Source organism: Eucyclogobius newberryi, unplaced genomic scaffold (genome assembly GCF_026437365.1).
Source record: "Eucyclogobius newberryi isolate DKJ021-1_F unplaced genomic scaffold, fEucNew1.0.hap1 SCAF_21, whole genome shotgun sequence".
Classification (NCBI taxonomy): Eukaryota; Metazoa; Chordata; class Actinopteri; order Gobiiformes; family Gobiidae; genus Eucyclogobius; species Eucyclogobius newberryi.
Window position 1 is genome coordinate 16553458 of NW_027315846.1, and position 21513 is coordinate 16574970.

At 40.3% G+C, this 21513-nt stretch overlaps 2 protein-coding genes across 5 annotated transcripts in view; both read right to left on the minus strand.

The window, feature by feature from the left end:
* Positions 1 to 642: 642 nt before the first annotated feature.
* On the minus strand, positions 643 to 3078 carry sdsl (serine dehydratase-like). The gene is made up of 8 exons (XM_072458103.1): positions 2917 to 3078; positions 2795 to 2831; positions 2588 to 2727; positions 2411 to 2499; positions 1742 to 1975; positions 1168 to 1298; positions 975 to 1061; positions 643 to 879 (listed from the first exon to the last, which is right to left on the minus strand). Exons 1-8 carry the CDS (start codon positions 3067 to 3069, stop codon positions 776 to 778), a joined length of 975 nt encoding a protein of 324 aa, XP_072314204.1. The 5' UTR covers positions 3070 to 3078; the 3' UTR covers positions 643 to 775.
* A 1618-nt stretch (positions 3079 to 4696) lies between these two features.
* LOC140370080 (apoptosis-stimulating of p53 protein 1-like) overlaps positions 4697 to 21513 on the minus strand; it is a 35264-nt gene continuing 18447 nt past the window's right edge. For 3 of the 4 annotated variants that reach the window (XM_072457024.1, XM_072457022.1, XM_072457025.1), the window contains 20 exons: positions 20760 to 20855; positions 17858 to 17914; positions 17654 to 17774; positions 17382 to 17461; positions 17133 to 17303; positions 16616 to 16756; positions 16338 to 16530; positions 15993 to 16100; positions 13937 to 14004; positions 13668 to 13863; positions 13379 to 13582; positions 12975 to 13178; positions 12656 to 12806; positions 10883 to 10920; positions 10402 to 10808; positions 10189 to 10326; positions 9194 to 9327; positions 8278 to 8444; positions 8003 to 8202; positions 4697 to 5505 (listed from right to left, as the gene is read on the minus strand). In XM_072457024.1, coding sequence (XP_072313125.1) covers positions 5464 to 5505; positions 8003 to 8202; positions 8278 to 8444; positions 9194 to 9327; positions 10189 to 10326; positions 10402 to 10808; positions 10883 to 10920; positions 12656 to 12806; positions 12975 to 13178; positions 13379 to 13582; positions 13668 to 13863; positions 13937 to 14004; positions 15993 to 16100; positions 16338 to 16530; positions 16616 to 16756; positions 17133 to 17303; positions 17382 to 17461; positions 17654 to 17774; positions 17858 to 17914; positions 20760 to 20855 — 2916 coding nt within the window. In that variant the 3' untranslated portion in view covers positions 4697 to 5463. The remainder of the gene's footprint in view (positions 5506 to 8002; positions 8203 to 8277; positions 8445 to 9193; positions 9328 to 10188; positions 10327 to 10401; positions 10809 to 10882; positions 10921 to 12655; positions 12807 to 12974; positions 13179 to 13378; positions 13583 to 13667; positions 13864 to 13936; positions 14005 to 15992; positions 16101 to 16337; positions 16531 to 16615; positions 16757 to 17132; positions 17304 to 17381; positions 17462 to 17653; positions 17775 to 17857; positions 17915 to 20759; positions 20856 to 21513) is intronic. The other variant, XM_072457023.1, reaches the window with a different exon arrangement.

Here is a 21513-nt window from a genome sequence, read left to right on the forward strand (position 1 = left end):
ATACTGAATACAAACAAAATATATAAAAACAAAGTCTATCTCATTTTTATTCCAGTGTCTGACTTGAGAACAGCAAATATTAAAAAAAACACTGACGTTACAGGAATAAAACTGAAGTGCTGTTTCCATAGTAATGGCTTCCCACACAACACAAGTTGACTGAACGGCAAAATGTGGGTGAAACTACATCATGTAAACTTACAAATATGATTCAGCTTTAGATTTGAATATGCAGCTATGACAGTTGATAAGATGATAAAGTAGGTTTGGTGTCATGTTGTTGTTGATTTGTGAACTGTATTGAAGATCTGTGAGGAAGAAAATAGTAAATATATATATACTTGATTTCTATTATAAACATGATCAATTATTTGGTGTCAAAATGCAGGTGTGTTCACTGTTCAGAGGTAGAAACAGAACTCCAACAGTAACGCTACATCTGTTGTAGAGAACAATAGCACCCCCACCTGGCATAGAATGGCATTACAGTTGCAGACTACTCAAGTAAAAGTACAGTTACAAGTCATGGATCTATTATAGTATCGTTACAAGTACAAGTGCACATTTAAAAAACTACTCGTAAAAGTAAAAAAATTAAATCTACTCAATTACAGTAAGGTAAGTAAGATTATTTGTAATTAGTTAGTTTTCACCCCTGTTTTTACAGATTTCTTAGTACCTTTCAAATGTATTTACGCTGTTACATTCATGAAAATAATATTGCTAGAGTAAAATGTGACTCAATATGTGGTTTTGTTTTTAATTTGAGTGGTAATTAGTCCAGAAGTTTTTGCCTAAGAAGGGATAGCTGCTGCATGTCCACACTGCTGCCTCCACACACAATGACCACCACGGGACCCAAAGAAACTGGCAGGCAACCTAAGCAGACAAACGTTTAAAATACTTCTAATTCAAGGTAATGATCACTTTGTTAATCATGACGGCAGATGTTTAAAGATATTGTTTGTTAATACCGTCAGTTTGTAGTCGATTTATAACCCCGCTGTAGACAGCAGCGAGTGCGGCTCCACACGCCATCTCCACCAACACGCGCTCTTCATCTACAGCACAAAATAATTCTGAACTTCTTTTTTACTTTAACGTTAAGCAAAAATATTCGGGTAACATTTTGCACACAGTCCACAATTGATACGCCCTGTAACTGACCCAGAAATGTTTCCACTGCGTGCAGGGCCTGCTGATCTGTGACCAATTCTGAAATGATGTTAAGTTCTGTGGACTGGCTGCATTCAAAGGCCTTTTGACAGACTGTCTTTGCTCCAAGACATTTTGCCTCACTATGGACAGACAAAATATGTTTCAGATGAACATTTTTACAACGGTTTTCAATATTATGAAATAGTTTTTTTATATTGTGAAACTAGGGATGTTAAGATTATTTAGTTTTAATAGAACATTGTGATTTTTCAGTCACAATATAATCATAAGTAGTAAAAAAGAATAATCATGACCATTTCATAAGCAAAAATTCAATTCAATATATACTGCAAAAAGTAAATCTAAATGTAAAGAGGTGTTTAATCTGAAACAGTCCAAGTTTAATTATGGAATCATAATTATGAAAATGGGAATGTATTTGAAAATGTGACTGAAAAGATCATTATTTCACTGTTCATGGTTTCAATAATCGGAATAATCATAAAAAATATTGATGTTTCTCTGTGCAATAATTGTAACACCATTTTCCAAACGTCCCTAAGTGAAATATTAAGCTTCTAACCTGGTGATGTCGTCCAAAGTGACCCGTTTGCCGGCTTTAACTGCAGCATTGAAACAGTCGGCTCCCACTGTCTCCATGGCCAGGACCGGTACATCCGTCCAGCCCACGCTCCTCAGTCCCTGGACGACCCCACACAGCAGGCCCCCTCCGCCCACAGACACCACCACAGCTCCAGGCTTCACCCCCGGCCCCAGGGAGCAGGCCACCTCCGAGATCACACTGGCATGACCCTCCCTGCGGAGAGAGTGGGCACAGTCTGGGTTTACTCACTACAGTGTGTTTCTATAATTCTCTCATTTTGACTTCATAAGGTGGGATATGACCTGCTGTAAATATAAATTATAGTTTTACACCACTCAAGTGTCAGTTAGTGAAGGAAAGTTGAAAAATAAGTTGAAAAAGGCAGGAAGGAAAAACATATTGATCACGTCACACTCAAAAGACTCAGAATTCAGAAGTGCCTTTAAACAAAGCAAAGTGGTTCTCGTGTACTTGTTTTTGTCAAAGAATAATTACTGTGACATTTTGGCCAAGTGTGTTGGTTGCTAGGTGACAGTGTGTCAGGCAGTAAAATTATAATTATATTATAAAGATTGCTTAGTTTAGTAAAATGAGTAGTCCAACCTGTCACAGGAACTTTAAGTTTAAGACCATGTGTATGTTTTTTACCAGAGTAGGGGATGATCAAAAGGAGGAACATAAGTCAGCCCCTCTATGTCGGCCAATCGAAGGGCTTCTGTATTGGCATCATCCCAAACCTAAATGTAAAATAAATAAATGAAAAATGATGCTCTTCTGAATATTGCACTCCTTAGATCCGATTAATAGTCAAAACTAATATACCACCTTGCCTACAATCTTAACAGTGGCCCCCTGATCCTGCAGTCTCTGGACCACCAGTTGAGGAGTAGAGGAAGGGACTATGATTGTAGCTGGTACACACATTTGTCTGGCAACATAGGCAGCAGCCATACCTGCATTACCACCTACAAAAAAGCCCGCAACATCAGCACTATTAATAATTATAATATGATCTTCAAAGTGTTCAATTACCTGAAGAGCAAACCACTCCTTTTGATTGACTGGCAAGCTGTGAATAAAAGATTGGCTGATGATTAGGCAAAGCTGAGATGTTATTTGACCCATGTATTCCTGTAGGTTATGAATATTAATACCTTTTGGCAGAGGTGTCCAATTCCACGGATCTTGAAGGAGCCAGAGGGCTGGGAGTTCTCCATCTTCAGATAGACAGTGGTGCCCATCCGCTTGGACATGCCAGTGCTCTCCAGCAGAGGAGTGTTTAGATGGAAATGTCCAGCCATGATCATAACCTGACTGGGTTAAGAAAAACATTCACCTTTTTGTCATCATTCTTAATCCGTGTGCATGATTGACACAGCAATAACATTAGAACACTTTAGTTCAGGGACCACATATTAATGAATAACTAGTTAAGCTGTTAATTACATCTCTGTTAGTGTTTATAAACTATAGTGTGTGACTACAACTATTTATAACCATTGACTATTTATTCATCAATACTCTTAATCATTGCTTTGTTAGCTTTATATGGATGTTACTTGACATGACCTAAACTAACACATCAATTACCAATGGGATGGTTGAATATATGGTCCTTTAACTAGTGTTATCATAATATATCTGCACAAATAACACTTGATGAGAAATACATTGGGCCGAATTTTACATAAGTTATAGTGCTCTGTTAGTTTACCAGATGTGTGTTTGTTTGCATCATGCATCATATCCGTAATAGTCTGTTATATCATAATTCCAGCAAAGTTGATTCATCTACCGTTTGTAGAGCAGGAAAAAATACCTTACGTCTTACGAAAATCTGAAGGAAACTATTGGACCATTTGATAATCTCGTGTGGAGTTTAAGCAGGCAAATCACAGCACTAGCTACATGATTGCGCAGGAAATAGTAACAATACACACTTCCGGTTATGGATTTCAAAACAAAGTATAGTTTAATAATTTTTTTCTTTTTTTTTCTTTTTTTTAAGTGATAGTAAACGCACGTTATTTTTGAAAAACCGCGTACAATTAAATCACTGACAATAGTGATAAATATGTAGGCCTGATAAAATCATGTCAATGTATCATTCTAACTTGGCCGCAATGCTTGTCGGGAAGTGCCGTTTCTTTGCGGGCAGCGTTACCATGGATCTATTGAGCGTTACTTTAGCACAGACTAGAGCTAAATCTTGTAGTTTTGACATTTGACCCAGATAATGATTATAGTTCAAGCTGAAACACGAGCCAATCCGCGACTTCTTCACGCTCCGTTCGTCACAATGTTGAGAAACACCATTTTAACAAAATAGGAAACAGCCAAATTTACGTCGCACCTTTGCAGAGAATAATCCCATGTAGAGCACAACACTTGGCTAAAGTCCACGGTTTATGACTTTCCTTGTTAGAGTAAAGGTGACTTGTGATGATGGAGTGTAATGCTCAAGTCTATTGCACGAGCAGCATTGCATAGGAAACAAGTTTGAAAAATAATCATCATAATACAGACACATTTTGGTTCTCTGCATGAAGTACTATATTTTATTAATACTGTACACAATCTGTGAAACATTGATTATGCACAACATGAAATGGTTTAGGCCTAAATTTACATCAACAAGCAATGTCTCAGTATAAACTTTCACGTGTCGCTTTTATGTACACTAGGTGGCAGCAGTGAGTGGCACAAAACAAGTCACAGTAGTTAGACCTGTATATAATATAGTATACACATCATTTGAGTGAAAAAAACAACAAAAACAATGCTCAATGCCTGAAATCAAACAAAGCAGCACAATAATGAGATCAATGTATTGGTTCAACTATGTCATAGAAATACTTTGTGTAAAAAACAAAACAAAAATCAGACTTTTCCCCACAATGTCATAATCAACCTTTTATTGTAACATCTCGCTAATGATTTAACTTCGTGGGATCATTTAATTCAACACTTTTAAACCTGTCCATAGGAAACAGCATTTTACAGTTTGTTGTTGTTGAGAATATAATATACATACATTTGTTCTTTATATTAGTGTAACAGCCAGCTTGTATTAGTGAGAAATGACACAGCATAGTCTTCTTTCATTTCTTAAACTAATATTTTATACCCCCCCAAAAATGTATCCTCCTGTCAGTCTCCTCCTACATCCTCAGACATTTCACGAGAGCTCAGTGACACAGTCCAATCGCCTGTAAACAAACAAACTTGACTTGCCTTACACTTTTATTGCACCTTACTCTTTCCTGCTACACATTCATTCTCCTTCTTCTTCATCCTTCATTTTTCAGCTTATTTTAAACACACCATCATCATGCTTGCATACTGCTTTCATTGCATTTGAGTAGAGGACGCATGCTTCTGTGGCACACTTCACAAAGATGAATGCTTTTTTATCCGGCCATACAAAAATAAAGTTTAGTCGCTTGAAAGTTACATCTAAACACGTGGATTTTGAAGCATCTCGCTCATGCGGCAATGTTCTATTCTGCTTGTTAAAATGACATTCAAGCGTCTTTTGTTTTCTTATCCGCGCAAACAAAAAAAAAGCACACGTCCAGTCGCGTTTCCACTTCCATATTTTTATCTCCTCTTCCGATAATGCCTTGGCTCACATGCAGCTACTCTTCTTGTGCACGCTCCCCTGCTTTGCCTGGCAGTTCACGCGGTTCCAGATCTGGGCCCTACGCCAGTGAGCGCTGTCTGGGTTTGATCCTGGGATACAGCTGGAGAGAGCACCAGAAAAGACAGAGGATTGGGTCAGTGCATCGTAATAACACACACACACACACACACACAAACACACACATTTAAAATCCATATTAAGTCGAAATAAACACGAATTGAGGACGCAGTGGTTCAGTGGTTGTTGTAAAATGTTGTTGTGCCCTTTGGCTTGGCAAGACACCTTTTCCTATTGTGATATGTGAGTGAGTTGGCACAGATAGGCATGTCACGGTGTATTGCTTCAGAAGTGTGATATTGAAACTACTTCATGCCACAGACACAATAACCATAAAGCAAGATAATCGCTGTAAAAATGTTTAAACGCATGAGCTGCAACAAGCAAATACCGGAATGAAATGATAATTTTTTATTGGTATTATCTTGTCTTACGCTAGCTGTTTTTATTTTATTTTATCTTTATTTTTCCCCTCCATTCCTTATTAAGAAATGAGAAGTTTTGTCTGTAGGAGTTTTTGTTTATAAGAGTTTTATTCATAAGAGTTCTTCTATTAAGAGTGTTTTTTAAACTTCCTATAAGTTATCTGTCCTTTTCCTCTGTATCTACCTGCGTTGCAACAATGGAATTTCCCCATGTGTGGACAATAAAGGAATATCTTATCTTATAATTAGCCATAGAAGTTACTTTTTCAACCCTCTACAACTAAAACATCAGTGTGTATAAAAAATAAAATAAAATTCTAATGCAAAGACAAGGTACACATGATAAATGATGAGCCCCAAAAGATATTGTTATTGAACGATATGTTGATATAGTAATTATCGTAATTATCATTTCTGTCAGTCAGCCCTAAGGCAGCTGTGCCGATAGCAGTAAAAGCTAACCACCACTTTTACAATGTAAAGTATCTCTGAATGTCAAAAAGATATTCTTATTAGGCATCATAGTAGCGCCTCATAAACAGGTACGGAAATTGAACTATTTCTGCAGATAGTGAGACAGCGTTCTATACAGTAGGGCACAGCTGCTGAGCCTGAGCTGGATAAGACAGTTTTATTAAAGTAGTTCAGCTGTTCTAATAAAAGCATGAGCTATAAGCATTATAGAATGTGTGCCTCTGTACTACCCCAGGCATAAATTACCCAGCAGACATTTCTACAGGCTTCAGAAGAGCGTAATTTTGTACAGTTAATGTAAACTTTAGTTATTTTCTTTTTTTTTAAAGCCAATTTACACATCAGCTATTTTTGTGCATTCAAAGTATTATCTGCAGTTCGTGAATTTGATGTTTTGCGAGAATAGGTAACTTCATCGACAAGAGCTCTCATTTGTAACAATGACCACACAACAACTCAGTAGCACTATTGGTCGAGACACAATGTGAAATAAATGAGGCGACAGCAGCAAATGATAGATACACAACACAACAATCTTCACTAGGGCAACTGGACAAACAGATGGGACAAATGGGATCCAAGAGTGAAAAAAATATATAAAGTTTTGCTAAGTAAGGGATCATCTCAAAATGGGTTGAAGCTGAAAAGACTAAATATTTTTCGTCTGGGGGGGGGTTGAACCTACATTTTGTCTTTTTGTTGCTTTGAAGCTTCAATACATTCTTGTGGCAGTAATTGTTTTGAAATGCTAAAAAACTGCAACGAGCATTAGGCCAACATTAGGCGGCGAGTGCGTGCGCGGAGTACGCGGGTGCGTGCGAGGAGCGGGGCGGGTGCGTGCGCGGGTGCTACGGGGAGCGCACGGGGGAGCACGGCGCGCCGTGGCCCGCGCAAGGGGTGGGGCGGGCGTCGCCGTCGCCAACGCGGCTGGTGCAGAAAAGTTGGAAAAGCTTTTTTGCTGCAAGATGAAGCGCAGAAAATTATCAAGAGATTATGCTCTAGTAACGTGCTACGCACTGACCGGAAGAAGGAAACAAAACAAACCCGCATGAGGTTTCGGCCAATCACAGAAGACGTGAGATTCTCACTGAGACAAAAGCGCGTGTCCTGCTTCTGTCATTCTGACATCACGTCTAAGGTCTAAACTCTGGCAATTGACAATTACAGGTTTTGACAAGAAACATTAGTTTCTCACTCTCTCATCCTCTTGAGATGTCTCAGTGTGGTTATCTCACAGTTTCGGTTGAATGGGATGTGCCGTAGGGCCCCTAGGGCCCCTAGGGCCCGTGGACCATGTGGATTGAGTAGACAGACATGCGGGACAGGTGACATTATTTGGAGTTCATAACTTCTAAATACAAACTTACCAAAGGATGTTCAGGGATGTTCACTAGAGGTGAGCAGGGTCTATCAAGCTACTATCGTTTTAACAACGCGTAAAATTTTATGTGAAGCCAGACAAAGTATTTTGGGGGGGGAGGGGGTCCAGAGAGAGACGAAAAAAATTAAGTCTTTTCTGCTTCAACACATTTTGAGATGATCCCTAAGGCCAAACGTTATCATCAAGTTTCGACATCCAATAGATTTACAAACACAAATAATATAAATACATGCAGTGTTGTGCTGTGTGTGGTGCCTTACCCCCAGCAGGTTCCGGGGCACATATCCCTCGCGGTCGTTCAGTCGCGCCCACCACCACTCCGTCTCATTGTCGTCACGGCGATGCAGCACGGTGACGCTGTCTCCCTCACCGAAGGACAGCTCGTCCGACTGCTGCGCCGTGTAATCCCACAGACCATAAACAAGGCCTTTGTTCATCACACCCAACTTTTCCTGCACACCTGAGGAAGAAATACCAAAAAATACTGCATTACATTTTGTTTGTGATGACAATTTACTGCACAGTCTCCACTCACCATATAGAAATTGTGAACATTGCATGTATCCCTCCTCCATCTCTTCACACTTGTCCGCAGCTGTCTCCACGTCACTGATCGTCGTGGCGAAAATGGCCGCCCCGGACTCCACCAGCATTTTACACAGGTGCACGCTGTTACAGGAAGCCGCGCAGTGAAGAGGGGTCCTGGTCCAATCAAAGCAAAGATAATCATGTTAGTGTGGTGGGCTCTGCTTTATTCAAGACATGTACAAATGTAATACACACAATTAATGACGGCATGAAGTTAGATGGCATTAGCTAAACATGAATTGAGTGAAACGGTCAAATTAATCAATTTAAGTTTTGATATGGAAGCTTATTAGACATATATACTATACAATACTGACTTAACCATGTGCAATACCGTCATATTCATGTGCAATTACTGTCGTACTCACATGCAATAATGTCACATTCATGTGCATATAACTGATGAAAATAGAGTGTTTATTTTACCATTATTATTAGTATTATCTTGTCTTACGCTAGCTGTTTTTATTTTATTTTATCCTTATTTTCCCCCTCCATTCCTTATTAGGAAATTAGAGGTTTTGTCTATAGGAGTTTTTGTTTATAAGAGTTTTGTTTATAAGAGTTCTTCTATTAACAGTTTTTTTTCAACTTCCTATAAGTTATCTGTCCTTTTCATCTGTATCTACCTGCGTTGCAACAATGAAATTTCCCCATGTGTGGACAATAAAGGAATATCTTATCTTATCTTATATAATAACTTCATCTGGAGGCGCTCACTCCGCCAAATTTGGAAACGCTATTACATCAGTTACTGTTTCCTACGGGCGGCAGTAGCACGGCCTGTTCACCGCCAGACGCCCTCCGGTCCTTCAGAGGGCGGCGTCCCCTCATGAGTCTGTAACACGATTGAAGGCGCTCACCATCCGTCACTGTCAGCCGCGTTCACGTTCACGCCAAAGTCCAGCAGGAACTTGACGATGTGGTGGTGTCCGGCACAGACCGCGTTGTGCAGAGGCGTGATGCCCTCATCGTTTGGCATGCTGGGGTTTTCCACCTAAGACATAATGTGTATTTTAGACACATGTATGGAATGGAACGACATGTATTTGTCAGTTGTGCTATTGTGTTTTTTATCCAGTAATCTGCAACATTACGAATCCCATATTGTATTTATTTTAGGTGACTGCTTGTGGTAATTCACAAGGTAAAATACTTCAATAACATGTAAATATTGCATAATCAAGTGCAGAGAGTTGTTCAGGAGTATTTTGTAATCAAGCTTAAGAAGATGAGGTGAAATTAGATTTAAGACCGGAATATATTAAAGATATTTATAGGAAAAGATGGTACCACTTTATAATCACCTTCATTTGCCTTAAAGCAAAAACAAAGATTTAATGAACATATAGTTTATTAAGCATGATTCAGGCAAAATTAATTGAGGTTAAGTTTAGGAATGAGGGTTTGAATATTAGTTAAATAATTGCTAAGCTTGAATCGTTCTTAATAACCTATTCATTCACTGTGAATTAAGTCTTTGTTCATGCTTTACGAAGGCAGGAATACCTAAGTGCAGTTATTATAAAGTGTTACTGAAAAGACTTTCACAGATAATGACCACCAGACACTTTTTTTCTGGTGCGAAATCAAAAATGGTGTGGGAGACAGAGACAGCATCATCTGCTTCTGATACAAACCATTATTCTTCTGTTTTGTGTATTGTGGTAGTACAAACTGGAATATTTGCTCTGACAATGATCAAAGAGAAGTCAAAGTTTTGTGAAGAAGGCAGAGAATTTTCTTTTTAATTCCCACCTGCCATGGTTTAGCACTGGTGTGGGTGTTTTTCTTTTGGCATGTAAAATGGTTGCATAACGATACCCGGCGCAAACAAATGTACAGTAGATATAATCACCTCATATATAATTCTTTGCACCAGGTCGAACTCTCCTTCTAAAGATGCGTCCAGCAGCAGCGCCAGTGGGTTGAACTTCACTCTGAGGCCATGTCCGGTGCGCTCCGATGTTGGCTTCTTTAAGTTGGTTCGTTTCACCTGGACAACAATGAACAGGGACATTAACTCAAGCCAGTTCTCATAGATAACATGTTACATTGTAGGTCTTGTTACTTTAGGCTGTGCAGGCGCGGCAGGAGGCGAGGGTGACGGGGACGAGTGGCTCACAGAAGTACGAGCGGGACTAACACTCTTCTGGCTGTTGTTATTCTGGTCCTCTGGCCTGTCCGGAGTGGGAGAGGAGCCCTTCTGTTTGGACGGGGGCGCGTGGTTGGCTTTGTCAGCTGTTGTCGACTCTTTGGGCGTTTCTTTAGCAGCGGACGACGGGCACAGACGCTGCATGTGAGGTTCTGTAATCAGGGTCTTTCCCTCAACGTCTTGGGCAGGTGCAGGTGCAGTGGCAGGAGCAGTGGCAGGAGCAGGAGCAGTGGCAGGCTTATTGCTCGGCTCAATACTGCCGTTGGCCAATTGTAGGTTGTCCATGTCGCCCAATAGGCAGTCGGGTTGGTAAAAAGTGTTGGCTGAAATGTAGTGGTAAGTCAGGCTGAATAATATACAGTAAATACATAAATTGAGGTTAGGATTAAGTTTGTACCTGAGACTCCTTCAATGCCTCCAGCCAAAGTGTTGAACCTAAAACAAAAAGGGAACACTGTAAATTGTCTGTTTTTCGTGCTTGGCTTGTTAAATGTACAGTACAGATAAAACTGAACTTGAATAATGCATTTAAAATAGAATAGAATGTCTTTATTTGAGCAGTAGTTGCATTGAAGATTGAATTCCTATTGTCACATGAAATGAATAGACAAATAACTGCTTTAGAGTGATGTAAAATAGTATTAGTGTATCTCCTTTGTTTCCATGCACTTAGTTAGGACGTGGGACATGGGACGTCCAGTGGGGGTGCTCAAGCCTTTGCATGATAGTGTACTTTATGATGATGTCACCTGCATTCCTTTCTTCTACTTCTCCTATGGTGTTTTATGGCGGCTGGTATCGAAGTGTTACATTACCGCCACCTACTGTATTTGTACATCTTCGACTTTAAACAGTATTCTTTAAATTTGTGCCCTTTGGCGCTCCTTTCCTGTTCAAGGGCGCTACCGCCTTTGCGTGATAGTGTGCTCTATGACATCACACGTTATGACATCACCTGTGCTTTGAAGATAAAGGTATATAAGCGGCAGAACGAGAATAAGAGTCTGAGGAATAAAGTCTGGCGGTAATGCAACACTTGGATGCCAACCGCCATAAAACAACAACAACAACAACAACAACATAAATAAACAACAAAGATGTCCCATGATCTCATGGGCTTTGTACTTCCAAAGCACCGAACGTCAAAGAGGGCGAGGAAGGTGAAGAAGAGTCTCCCTGGGATAAAGCCGGTTGGTCTCTGACACAACAACTATTCTAGTCACAAAAACACATCATGACCTCATGGGCTTTGTAACGCCAAAGCAATGGGAGGAGTACTTTTACGGACTACGACAGAGTCTGAGGAATAAAGTTTGGCGGTAATGCAACACTCGGATGCCAACCGCCATAAAACAACAACAACAACAACAACAACAGTTACAACAACAACAACAACAACGGACTACGACAGAGTCTGAGGACTACGAAAAGTCTGAGGAATAAAGTCTGGCGGTAATGCAACAATTGGATGCCAACCGCCATAAAACAACAACAACAACATAAATAAATAAAGAATAAAGTCTAAAGAATAAAAGTCTAAAGAATAAACAACTACGGTGGGTGGCGGTAATGTAACGCTTGGATACCAACGCCATATAACACCAAAGAAGAAGTCCGCCAGGTTTACGGACGTTTACGGTGACAATTACGAATCAGAGAGCAGTCTGTGTGAACCTGTCAGGTTCAATAAAGCTCCTGAACACGTCCTCGTGTCTCCTCATTGTTCCCGTCTATCCGAATATCCATCCTGGCCTTAAGTAGGGCTCTGGCCGGCGCTCCAGAGCAGTGCCAGCTACACACCTGAACCAGCACCTTACAGTCCACACAGTCCAGAGTTGCCTCTCCAACAATTATAATTAATTTGGTTATGGTTTATGGGATATGAAAACACACAAACGACATTATGGATAATGAATTTCCTCTTGCGGTGAAGTGAAAACTTTTACCCCAAACTGCCCCGACCTGAGATTTAAGGTCTGGATGACAAGAAATATACAGGTTTTTTTCAGTGCAATTTATGTTTGTTTATCATCTCTATGTCATGTTCTCTGTCTGTGTCTCTGTTCTATTTATTTAATGGAAATAAATAAATAAATTGGGTAGCATAATAATTGAATCCAGGGCATTTAATTGTTTTAATGTTGTGCCTTAATTTGATTAAGCCTCTGACCTTTGGTACAAGAGTTTCTGAATGTTCGGCCCCTGTGGCCCCTCTGGTTCTGTAATTGAGCTGCGTTTCTTCAGGGGTCGTGGGGCGTTGCTAAGGCGACGGCGGAGAACCTCGAGGTCTGCATCACTCTGATATCTGAGCTGGGAATGGGCTGTGAAAGTGAGAAGTGAACATAATGTATTATGCTGCAAGTTTTTACTGCATGAAGAGACCATAAATTACCATGAACTTTCAGTCCCCCTCCTTCAGTTCACTCCCCATTTCACTTATTTCACGGTTCTATGTCTTATCAAACTGGTTGAGTGCTTCTAATACGTACCCACTGGAGTGAGTTTGGTGGGGCTGAGGGGGCGGGGGATGCTGTCCACGCTGGGAGGAGCCATCACATGTCCATCACTGCCTTCAACTAATCCAGGTTTGCCTCCATCTTTATCTGGGACGTCCTCTCCTTTTGACCCTCCATGGAGGAACGGGACAGGCGACGGCGAGGCAGAAGAGTTGGGGAGGATTGGTTTTCCATACACTGCAAAGACAGATACATTTCAGTTGTGTATTTATGTACTATTAAAGTAAATTTTATCACGATTCTCTATGTTTTTGTCTCTTTTATTTTTATTTGAATGCATCTTTTGTTAAGCACTTGGAATTCATTTGTGTACGAACTGTGCTCTACAAACAAACTTGCCTTGCCTGTGTTTGCTTTGTCAAACATATAGACAGTACCTGCTTTGACAGTCGTCCTGTTACTCAGGGAGCCATAGTTTTTGGCCTGTGGCTGGTGCAGGTACATGCTGTAGATCGAGCTGCTGTTCATAGTGGCGGGACCCTTGCGGGGTGACTGAGGCTTGGAGGAGTGTTCTGGGACGTAGGGCCGCACAGCCACAGCAGGAGGGTGGTCCGTCCGCTCTGTTTGAGGAGAAAGTGAACCTGAGCAGAAACGATCATCAAGCACTTCCCTTTAGTACATCAGATTTAAACCTGGTTAAAGTCAGTGCAGTGATTGGGAAATGACCTTGACTGGGTGGGACAGAAATACGCTGTTGAATTTGTTGGGAGGATGACGATGAAGAGGACGACGAGGTGGCGTTGGAACTGGAGCGAGGCCAGCCCAGAGTACCAGGCGCAGAGCGGGGCAGGGAGCTGGTGGTGGAGTGGTGTGCCAGCTGGTGAGTGGCACTGGGATATGTACCATAGCCAGAGGGAACAGGCTGGGGAAACAAGAACATGGGTTTAGAAATGGCTGCTAGTACCTCAAGTAAATGTGTATAACTTAAGTTCTACCTGCTCAGGACTGTTGTTTCTCCAGTCAGATAAACTCTTACTCATGCTCGGCCAGGACGCTTCATTAGCTAAAAGGAACAAAGGAGGTTTGCGTGTTATGGGTCAATTAGGGAAAAATATTACAGGGGAAAAACACACAGATGATAATGATGCTGTAGTAATGAATGAATAGAGTTAAAAATAAATGTTAAAACATGATCACTTAGTAGTTGGTTTGAATAATAACAAGTGCATGTAGTGACAACAACATAACTTGACATCATCTTAAACAGCAGTCAACAACAAAATGCCTTATTAAGAGCCACTCTGAATGCTCAGCGGTGATTAGAGCGTCCTTCACACAGTCACACATTCACTTCAAGGATTTGCTCGCGTAAATAAGAAAAGCACTTCACATGGTTGTCTGAGCCCAAAGCCTGTCTGAGCAACAGGCCGTTTGACCCGTGTATTATATAATGATGGTGAAGCACTGCTCAGCCTCTAGTCCAGTCCCACCGTCCACTGTCCGTTATAGCCAAGGTCACCTGACGGGTTAATACTCTACGAGTGGAGTGTGTTTTAACTTGGCCTCACTACACACTTAACAACACAGAGGGCGAGCTCATTGCATTCTGAAAACAGACAATATGCTATAAACTCCCATTACAATATGTGTATATGTGGTGGTGGAGGAAGTTTATCTTTCTTTTTTAAATAGAAGTAAATATATATTGAAAGTAAAGATGACATACAAATACAATATCCTCTTCTCATCAAGCAACCCTGTGATTTTATAGAGGGCTATGGAAAAGAGTCAGACTACTGCCCATGTGTAAACTGACTTTAGTGAACCTCCGTTAGGTAACTTGACCAGACTAAAACTGATTAACCAGTAAAGCAGGCAGTCCTAAGCTGGTCCTGTGGACCACTGCAGATGACCTCACCCACCACAGGACAAACAGTTCAAACAAAGGTCTGGCCTTCCGCTCTTATCTTATCTTTATCTTATAAGGGAGGAATTCAACTGGCACCATAATGATATGTCAAACTTAAATAAACTGGTGGTATTTTCCACTCCTATTGTAAATGTTTTGGACCTTGTCCCTGTGATGGTATTCATCCACAATAATAGACTCTCAGCACTGACATTTTGCGTGGAGCTTTAATCTCTCCAGTGAGCGCAGGAGCAGCTATCAGTCAGCCACAGAACTCACAGAGCATGTAGTCTGTGTACATCTCACTTCCTCTCATTCACTTAGTGCCCGCATGGACCGCACAGCCCCAACATGATTTATATTGTATTTTCCACATTATATAAGCAGCAGCAGCCATAAACAGAGCAGTGGCATTTGTTCTGGCATTCAGTGACACAAAAGGTCCACTCCAGCGAAGTGTCAAGACATTCAGGAAAGTAAACTTTGAGAAAACCAATATGTACAATATGTGTACCGGTACTTATTTAAAGGGGTTTGATTTGAAAAAAACAGAAACAGAAACTGTACAAAATTGTAATGTGAATCAATGCAATGTTACAATGCAATTTATAAGTCATACGTTTAGGTTCATTTTCAATTTTTTAAGATTTCTAGATAACATTATGTGTTTGAAACGTGTATAAGATAAGATATTCCTTTATTGTCCACACATGGGGACATTTTGTAAATCGTATATTCGACTATGGGATGGAAGCAGTTTATTTTCTTTGGAAGCACTCAAGTAAATCTGTTTCAAATGTACCTTACCTCAGTAGGGGATCTGACCTTCTGTTTTTTAGACTGTGTTTTGGTGACCTCGCACAGCTGCTGAGTGTCCAGTGTCATGTTTGGGCCTTTACATCCTGTACTCTCCATTAGCAGGTCAATCTCATCCAGCTCATTTAATTCTGTTCTGTGTCCCAACCATCTGTTCCACAGCCTTCCTACTGATGTTCAAACCCTTTTTTCCCCCCAGGTCTTGACTCCAGCCAAAACACAGACAGCTGATACTGGACATGGAGCAGGTACGACCATCTCTCTCTCCGTCGCGAGCCGCTCTAGTGAAATCGAGCGCCCTTCGCTAACACCCCCTGTGCACTCACTGTTGATACTGTCACCCTCCCACTTCTCTGGGGACGTGCTGACGACCAGGTCCAAATCGGACTCTTTCCATTGGCTGGGAGGCTTCATGACGGCACTCCTGTCCTCCTCTGTGTGGGTGCACCAAGTTCAAGAGCAACAAAGACAAGCGTAGTGGACCAGCCGGGGCAGAACACATCATCGTGGTGAACCCACAATGATGTCACGGGCACATTATTTACAAAAACGGGGTAGTGAACAAAAGAACAACATTTAAGGGTAACAAGCAGGGTGAGAGATCCAAAGACAACAATTAGAACCATGTATATTGGAATAGTCAACGTTATTTCAGTAGTAGTTGTATTAACCTGATAGAGAGCGGATGTGACTGAGAGGGGTCGGCTTGGTGGGTGGGTCCGAGGCCAGTGGGTAACTCTTTTCTTGTCTGTTCTCTGATGGGACCTGGATGTAGGGGCACACGGCCGCCACCCGTCCCGAAACACTGCCGCCCGAGTGAGATGTGGGTGGAGTTGGGACCCCTCCTCCATTCAGACGGCTTAACTAGAATAAGACAAATAAGGACATGAGTGTAAGTAACAGGATTGGAGGTAAAAGACGACCCGATAGGACACAGGCGAAGAAGTACCTCGGCCTTCTTCTTGTGCAGTCGCTCTCGCAGGTCTCCGAGGCGCTGATCCATCATTGTCACCTGGGTGTTTCTCTTGTTCAGTAGCTCCTTGTTTTGGGACAACTTACTGCTCTGCTCCAGGTTTTGGCGGTTCCGGGCCTGGTGAAGAGAGCACACCACACACAGCTCACTAAAACAACTTCGCTTACAAGGAATTTTAATGATTTAAATATCCAGAAATGTAAGTCTGTAAAGAAAGTGCTGGGTAATAAGTAGTTTGCTAGTATTTATAATAATGTATTCTTAGTGTCTCCTTGTGTTATAATGTCAGTTTGTGTGTAGGCCCTCTTATAATGTTCCCTTTTATGTGAATGTTTTAACTTTTTTTTCGATGTGATTTGCATGTACAGTAATGTTTTCTCATGCCAAGTCAATCTTTAATAAATATCAAATTAACTCTTTCACATATTCTTGTATTATTCTCTTGATCTAACAGTACACGTTTTGAGTACAATTCCTTGGATGATGAATGTACCTGTAATTCCTGGTAGAGTTTCCTCAGCTCGATGGTGGCGGGCCCGGACAGAGGTGACCCTTTCTGTCCGGTGATGTGTGCGCCCTGGGGTCCCGTGGGTGCTCCATGCTGCGGCCCCAACAAATGCATCTGCAGACGACCTCTCCTCAGATCATCCAACTGCAGCGCAAGCTAAAAACATAATCGCAAATGTGTAATATATCATGAATAATATTGATATTTTGCTCATGCTCGTTTGTGTAATGGTACCTGGTCGACCCGGATCACGGCGGTCTGCAGCTCGGCCTGTTTTTCTTGAAATAGATTGCTAACGTGCTCGATCTCTGCCGCTGAGGGAAAGGGGAGAAATTACTCAGCTAAATGTGAAATTGAAGCACGCCATCTGTTATGACTGTCTTACTTCATCATAATTAAACCATGACCACCATAGAGCAAAGAGATTTATCCAGTGTAAGCATATTGTGTAGTTGAAATCCACTACATCATGTCTATAGAGTTTCATGTCAAGAGTACAGACTTACATAGGTTTCCGTTGATCAGTTTACTATAGTCCACTTGTCCTCTCATGGCTCGGATTTTCTTAAGTTTTGCCTCCTGAGTTTCCACGCGCTCCTTTAACCTCTGTAGCTTCTCTGCTTCGGCCTACAAAATACAATATAGATTTAACATTTCTGTGTATGTCTGATTTGGTCACGTCTGATTCACAGAACAGATCTGCAGCGCACCTGAGAATGTGCCTGGCTGCCTCGACCTCCCTGTTGCAGATACCTCAGCCTCTGCTCCTGCAAAACAACATGGTCAAATAGCAACATAAGATAAGATAAGATAATCCTTTATTGTCCACACATGGGGAAATTTCATTGTTGCAACGCAGTTAGATACAGAGGAAAAGAACAGATAACTTATAGGAAGTTTAAAAAACACTCTCAATAGAAGAACTCTTATAAACAAAAACTCTAATAAACAAAAACTCCTATAGACAAAACCTCCCATTTCCCAACAAGGGATGGAGAGGGGAAAAAAATAATTAATAATAATAATAATAATAATAATAATAATAATAATAATAAATAATTATATATATATATATATATATAATATATAAAATAAAAAAAACATTAGCATAAACAATGAAACACAAATCATTTTTAAGACTTGTTCTTGTTAAGTCTTTTATCATTAACTACTTTTGTACCTGATACTTTCAAGTAAAACATTTCTTCTATGCCCACTCTATTTGAACAATCAAAATGTCACATCTTAAAAAAAACACACACACAATTATACACAGAATTTTCAGGCACCACAAGATAACTTTAGAACAAATGTGTTTTCCCCTGGCATATGGCAAGCATTAATATCTCCAGAAAAACAGACGAGAGACAATTTTGAACCATAAATCTCAACTTGCCACTTCGCTGTCAAAACCTTTCAGGTATACATGCACTTTCATTGTATTCTGTTGGGTCCGTATCCATCATGCTGACGTTTGAAAACTTTCTTAGCTCTGATAACTGAAGACAAAGTTTACGGAGAACTACCGCAGATAGACTTGGCATATGATGGAATATAAAGCTACTAATCACAACATCAAGCCACCGATCTATTCTGTGCTATTTATGCAGCCTGCCACACATTATAAACCAACACGAGGAGAGGAAACAGACAGGAAAAAAAGCTATGTGCGATGCTGATCTCTGCAGTTTACACCTCTGGCACGTTGTAGAGCTGACCTGCCAACTATCCCACGCGCAGGGAATGTTGGCGAGCGGCCCCATCAGTCACCGCGGTCACCTAAACGCTAATAACAAGTTATGTAACGCTTGCTTGTTTTACTATGATGTAGATGGCCTCCGTAGGTGTAGAAGCGCAATAGCAATAATAAAAGATGGATGTGTTTAATCAAAGCTGTGCAGTAATAGTAAGTGGGTGAAAACTGCACCGTCATGGCGCCTGGAAACAAGGCGAGGGAAGCACTTACTGAAGGGGAAAGAGTTATAATTTTAACAGAGAAACATTGGCTTTTTAAAGTGCTGAGTAGAAAACTTCAGAGGCATGGGAGTGTTGTCAGAAAGATTTGATTAATTTTTAAATACGTAAAGGGTATCATAAGAGGCACGGACAGGGGAAACAAAAACTGCTAATACTTTTACTGTTACTGGCATTACAACCCAACAACTACTACTTACTAGAACCACTGATATAGCTTCAGTCTATGTCTCTACACTACAAACATGCCAGGATTTGAATCAGGTTGTGAGTAAAGCTACTGTACTGTCCATTTTTACTATTGATAATTGTTTAAATGGAGAAAGAAGCACTATTAAAGGTGCACTATGTAACTTTTCTGGTGCATCACATGTTCCGTAGTATGGCATTAAACTATCCTGCATTCATTCAGTTACAGGTGTTTTGTTGCCCACCTGGTTTAGTTCTACGTTGGTCCTGGTCTGATAGTGGTCTTGATTTAAACTTTAGCACTGCATGAGACAGACCTGGTTTAGTTCTGGGTTATAGGGCTGCATGATTTGTGCATTTCTGCCATCTACTTTATTTTTTAAACTTTATTCTTTAGACGTTATTCTTTTGTTACTCGCCTTCCTGGTTAGTTGATTAGATTAGTGATTCATGTTTTAATAAAATGATTATATTCAAAGCTCATATTAAAATGCAAATTGAACAACAACAACAAAAAACATACATTCTTACTGCGTCTCCACAGATCTGACCTGTAACTGGGCCTGCTTGTGTCCATGGGGATACTGTAGATGTGCTTAACACTAAGTGCACCTTTAAGTAATTTAGTATGATAGACCTTCAAATTGAGATTAAAGTGCATATGAATTTTAAAAATGTTTTTCTAATTATGACTTAGTTTGGTGGGATAGAACCTGTGGTAAATATTTATTATAGTTTTAAATCAGTCAAGTTGCAGTTCGAGAAGAAAAACAAGCCATAATCAAAAAACAAGCCAAAATTAGAGGAAGTAGCACTAAATTCTAAAACATTATCCCGCTGTCTATGTCATCAATAAGCGACATATCATCAAAAATGCAGGGACAATTTACACACAATTTTAGTGACTATTGAAACAATCATTTTACAAAACAAAACTGTTATCAAGGATTATTATTTGTCATATTATAGTGTAATTCTGATGGATTTTGGTCACTAGTTCCAATATGGTTGCTAAGTAACAGTTGTGGAACTACCTCTCCCTCTGCTGCGCACGTCCAACCACAAAGTACCATAATAAACCTCACCAAAATTGTCCAACTGGGGTAAAATAGGAAAAAAGATAACCCATTTAGGCGGATTACTAACAAATATATCCACAAATAATAAATACTAGTAGAAGATGTTCCCAGTGGCTGTGACTACCGACTTCCTGTGAATGTGGAGGTCATTTCCCATAAGCTCACTGTCAGACAAACTCACAATGCAAATGTGGTCAACCCAATGGAAACGTGCCTTCCTGTCTGATCCTGACCTCTGACCTCCCGTTTCCATGGAGGCCCCAATGACCAACGCCCACATTCCTGTGAGACCTTATCCGTTGCGCTCGAATGCAGATAACCTTCCCCTCACACTGACAGCCAGTTCACCTGACACAGACAGGAAAGTTACCTTGGCGACCAACAATTGCTGCTGAGCCTCGATTTGCTGCTGTTGCCTCGTGGCCATTTCCTGGAGCTCAGAGAGGGTCAGCTCCACACGAGGAACCTACGAACACAGAGATAATGCACTTTTAGTTTGCAACTCATTGAGCAGATATGATATGAGATGATATTTTCTGTTCTCTAACTTTCCCATCCACGGAATACAGTAGATTCATTTTAGTGCTATTGTGAATCATTATTTTAGCACTCAACTAAGCGACTAGTCAAATTATTTCTAGAATAAGGCATTTAAAACAAATTATTTGCCAAATAAATGTTGAAATAACTGAAGAATATGTATGAATTTAAAGCGTATTATTGATTAAATTTTTTCAACGTTCCCATTTAATAATTCCACCGTTTTTTGCTATTAGAAAATATTTTAGTTTGGAGTCTGTATATTCCTTAGTTATTATTCATTATTCATTAGCTGATTAATAGTCGCATCCCGAAATTATTATTAACTTTTTAATATATATAAGAATACAAATAACTAAAAAAATTGAAGAAAAAATAAATAAGAATTCAAATAAAAAAAGAAGAGCAACTGAACTGTGGACAACACAAATTTAAAGGTACAGTATGTAAAATCTGCTTACAGTATGAATGCATGTTTTTCAAGGTATTTTTGATCAATAAAAACACATGTAATCAAATAAATGCTATAGACAGAAATGCTTAATGTAATACTGTGGAACATTCCAGGCAAAGCAATAGCACCT

Bases quoted from the DNA above. Each gene is read 5' to 3' on its own strand.
- sdsl (XM_072458103.1), bottom strand. From the start codon at position 3,069: ATGATCATGGCTGGACATTTCCATCTAAACACTCCTCTGCTGGAGAGC. The intron at 2,500-2,587 runs GTGGTATATTAG...TTTTACATTTAG, and splicing joins CTGTTAAGATTGTAGGCAAG to GTTTGGGATGATGCCAATAC. The intron at 1,976-2,410 runs GTAAAAAACATA...CTCTCTCCGCAG, and splicing joins TTTGATCATCCCCTACTCTG to GGAGGGTCATGCCAGTGTGA.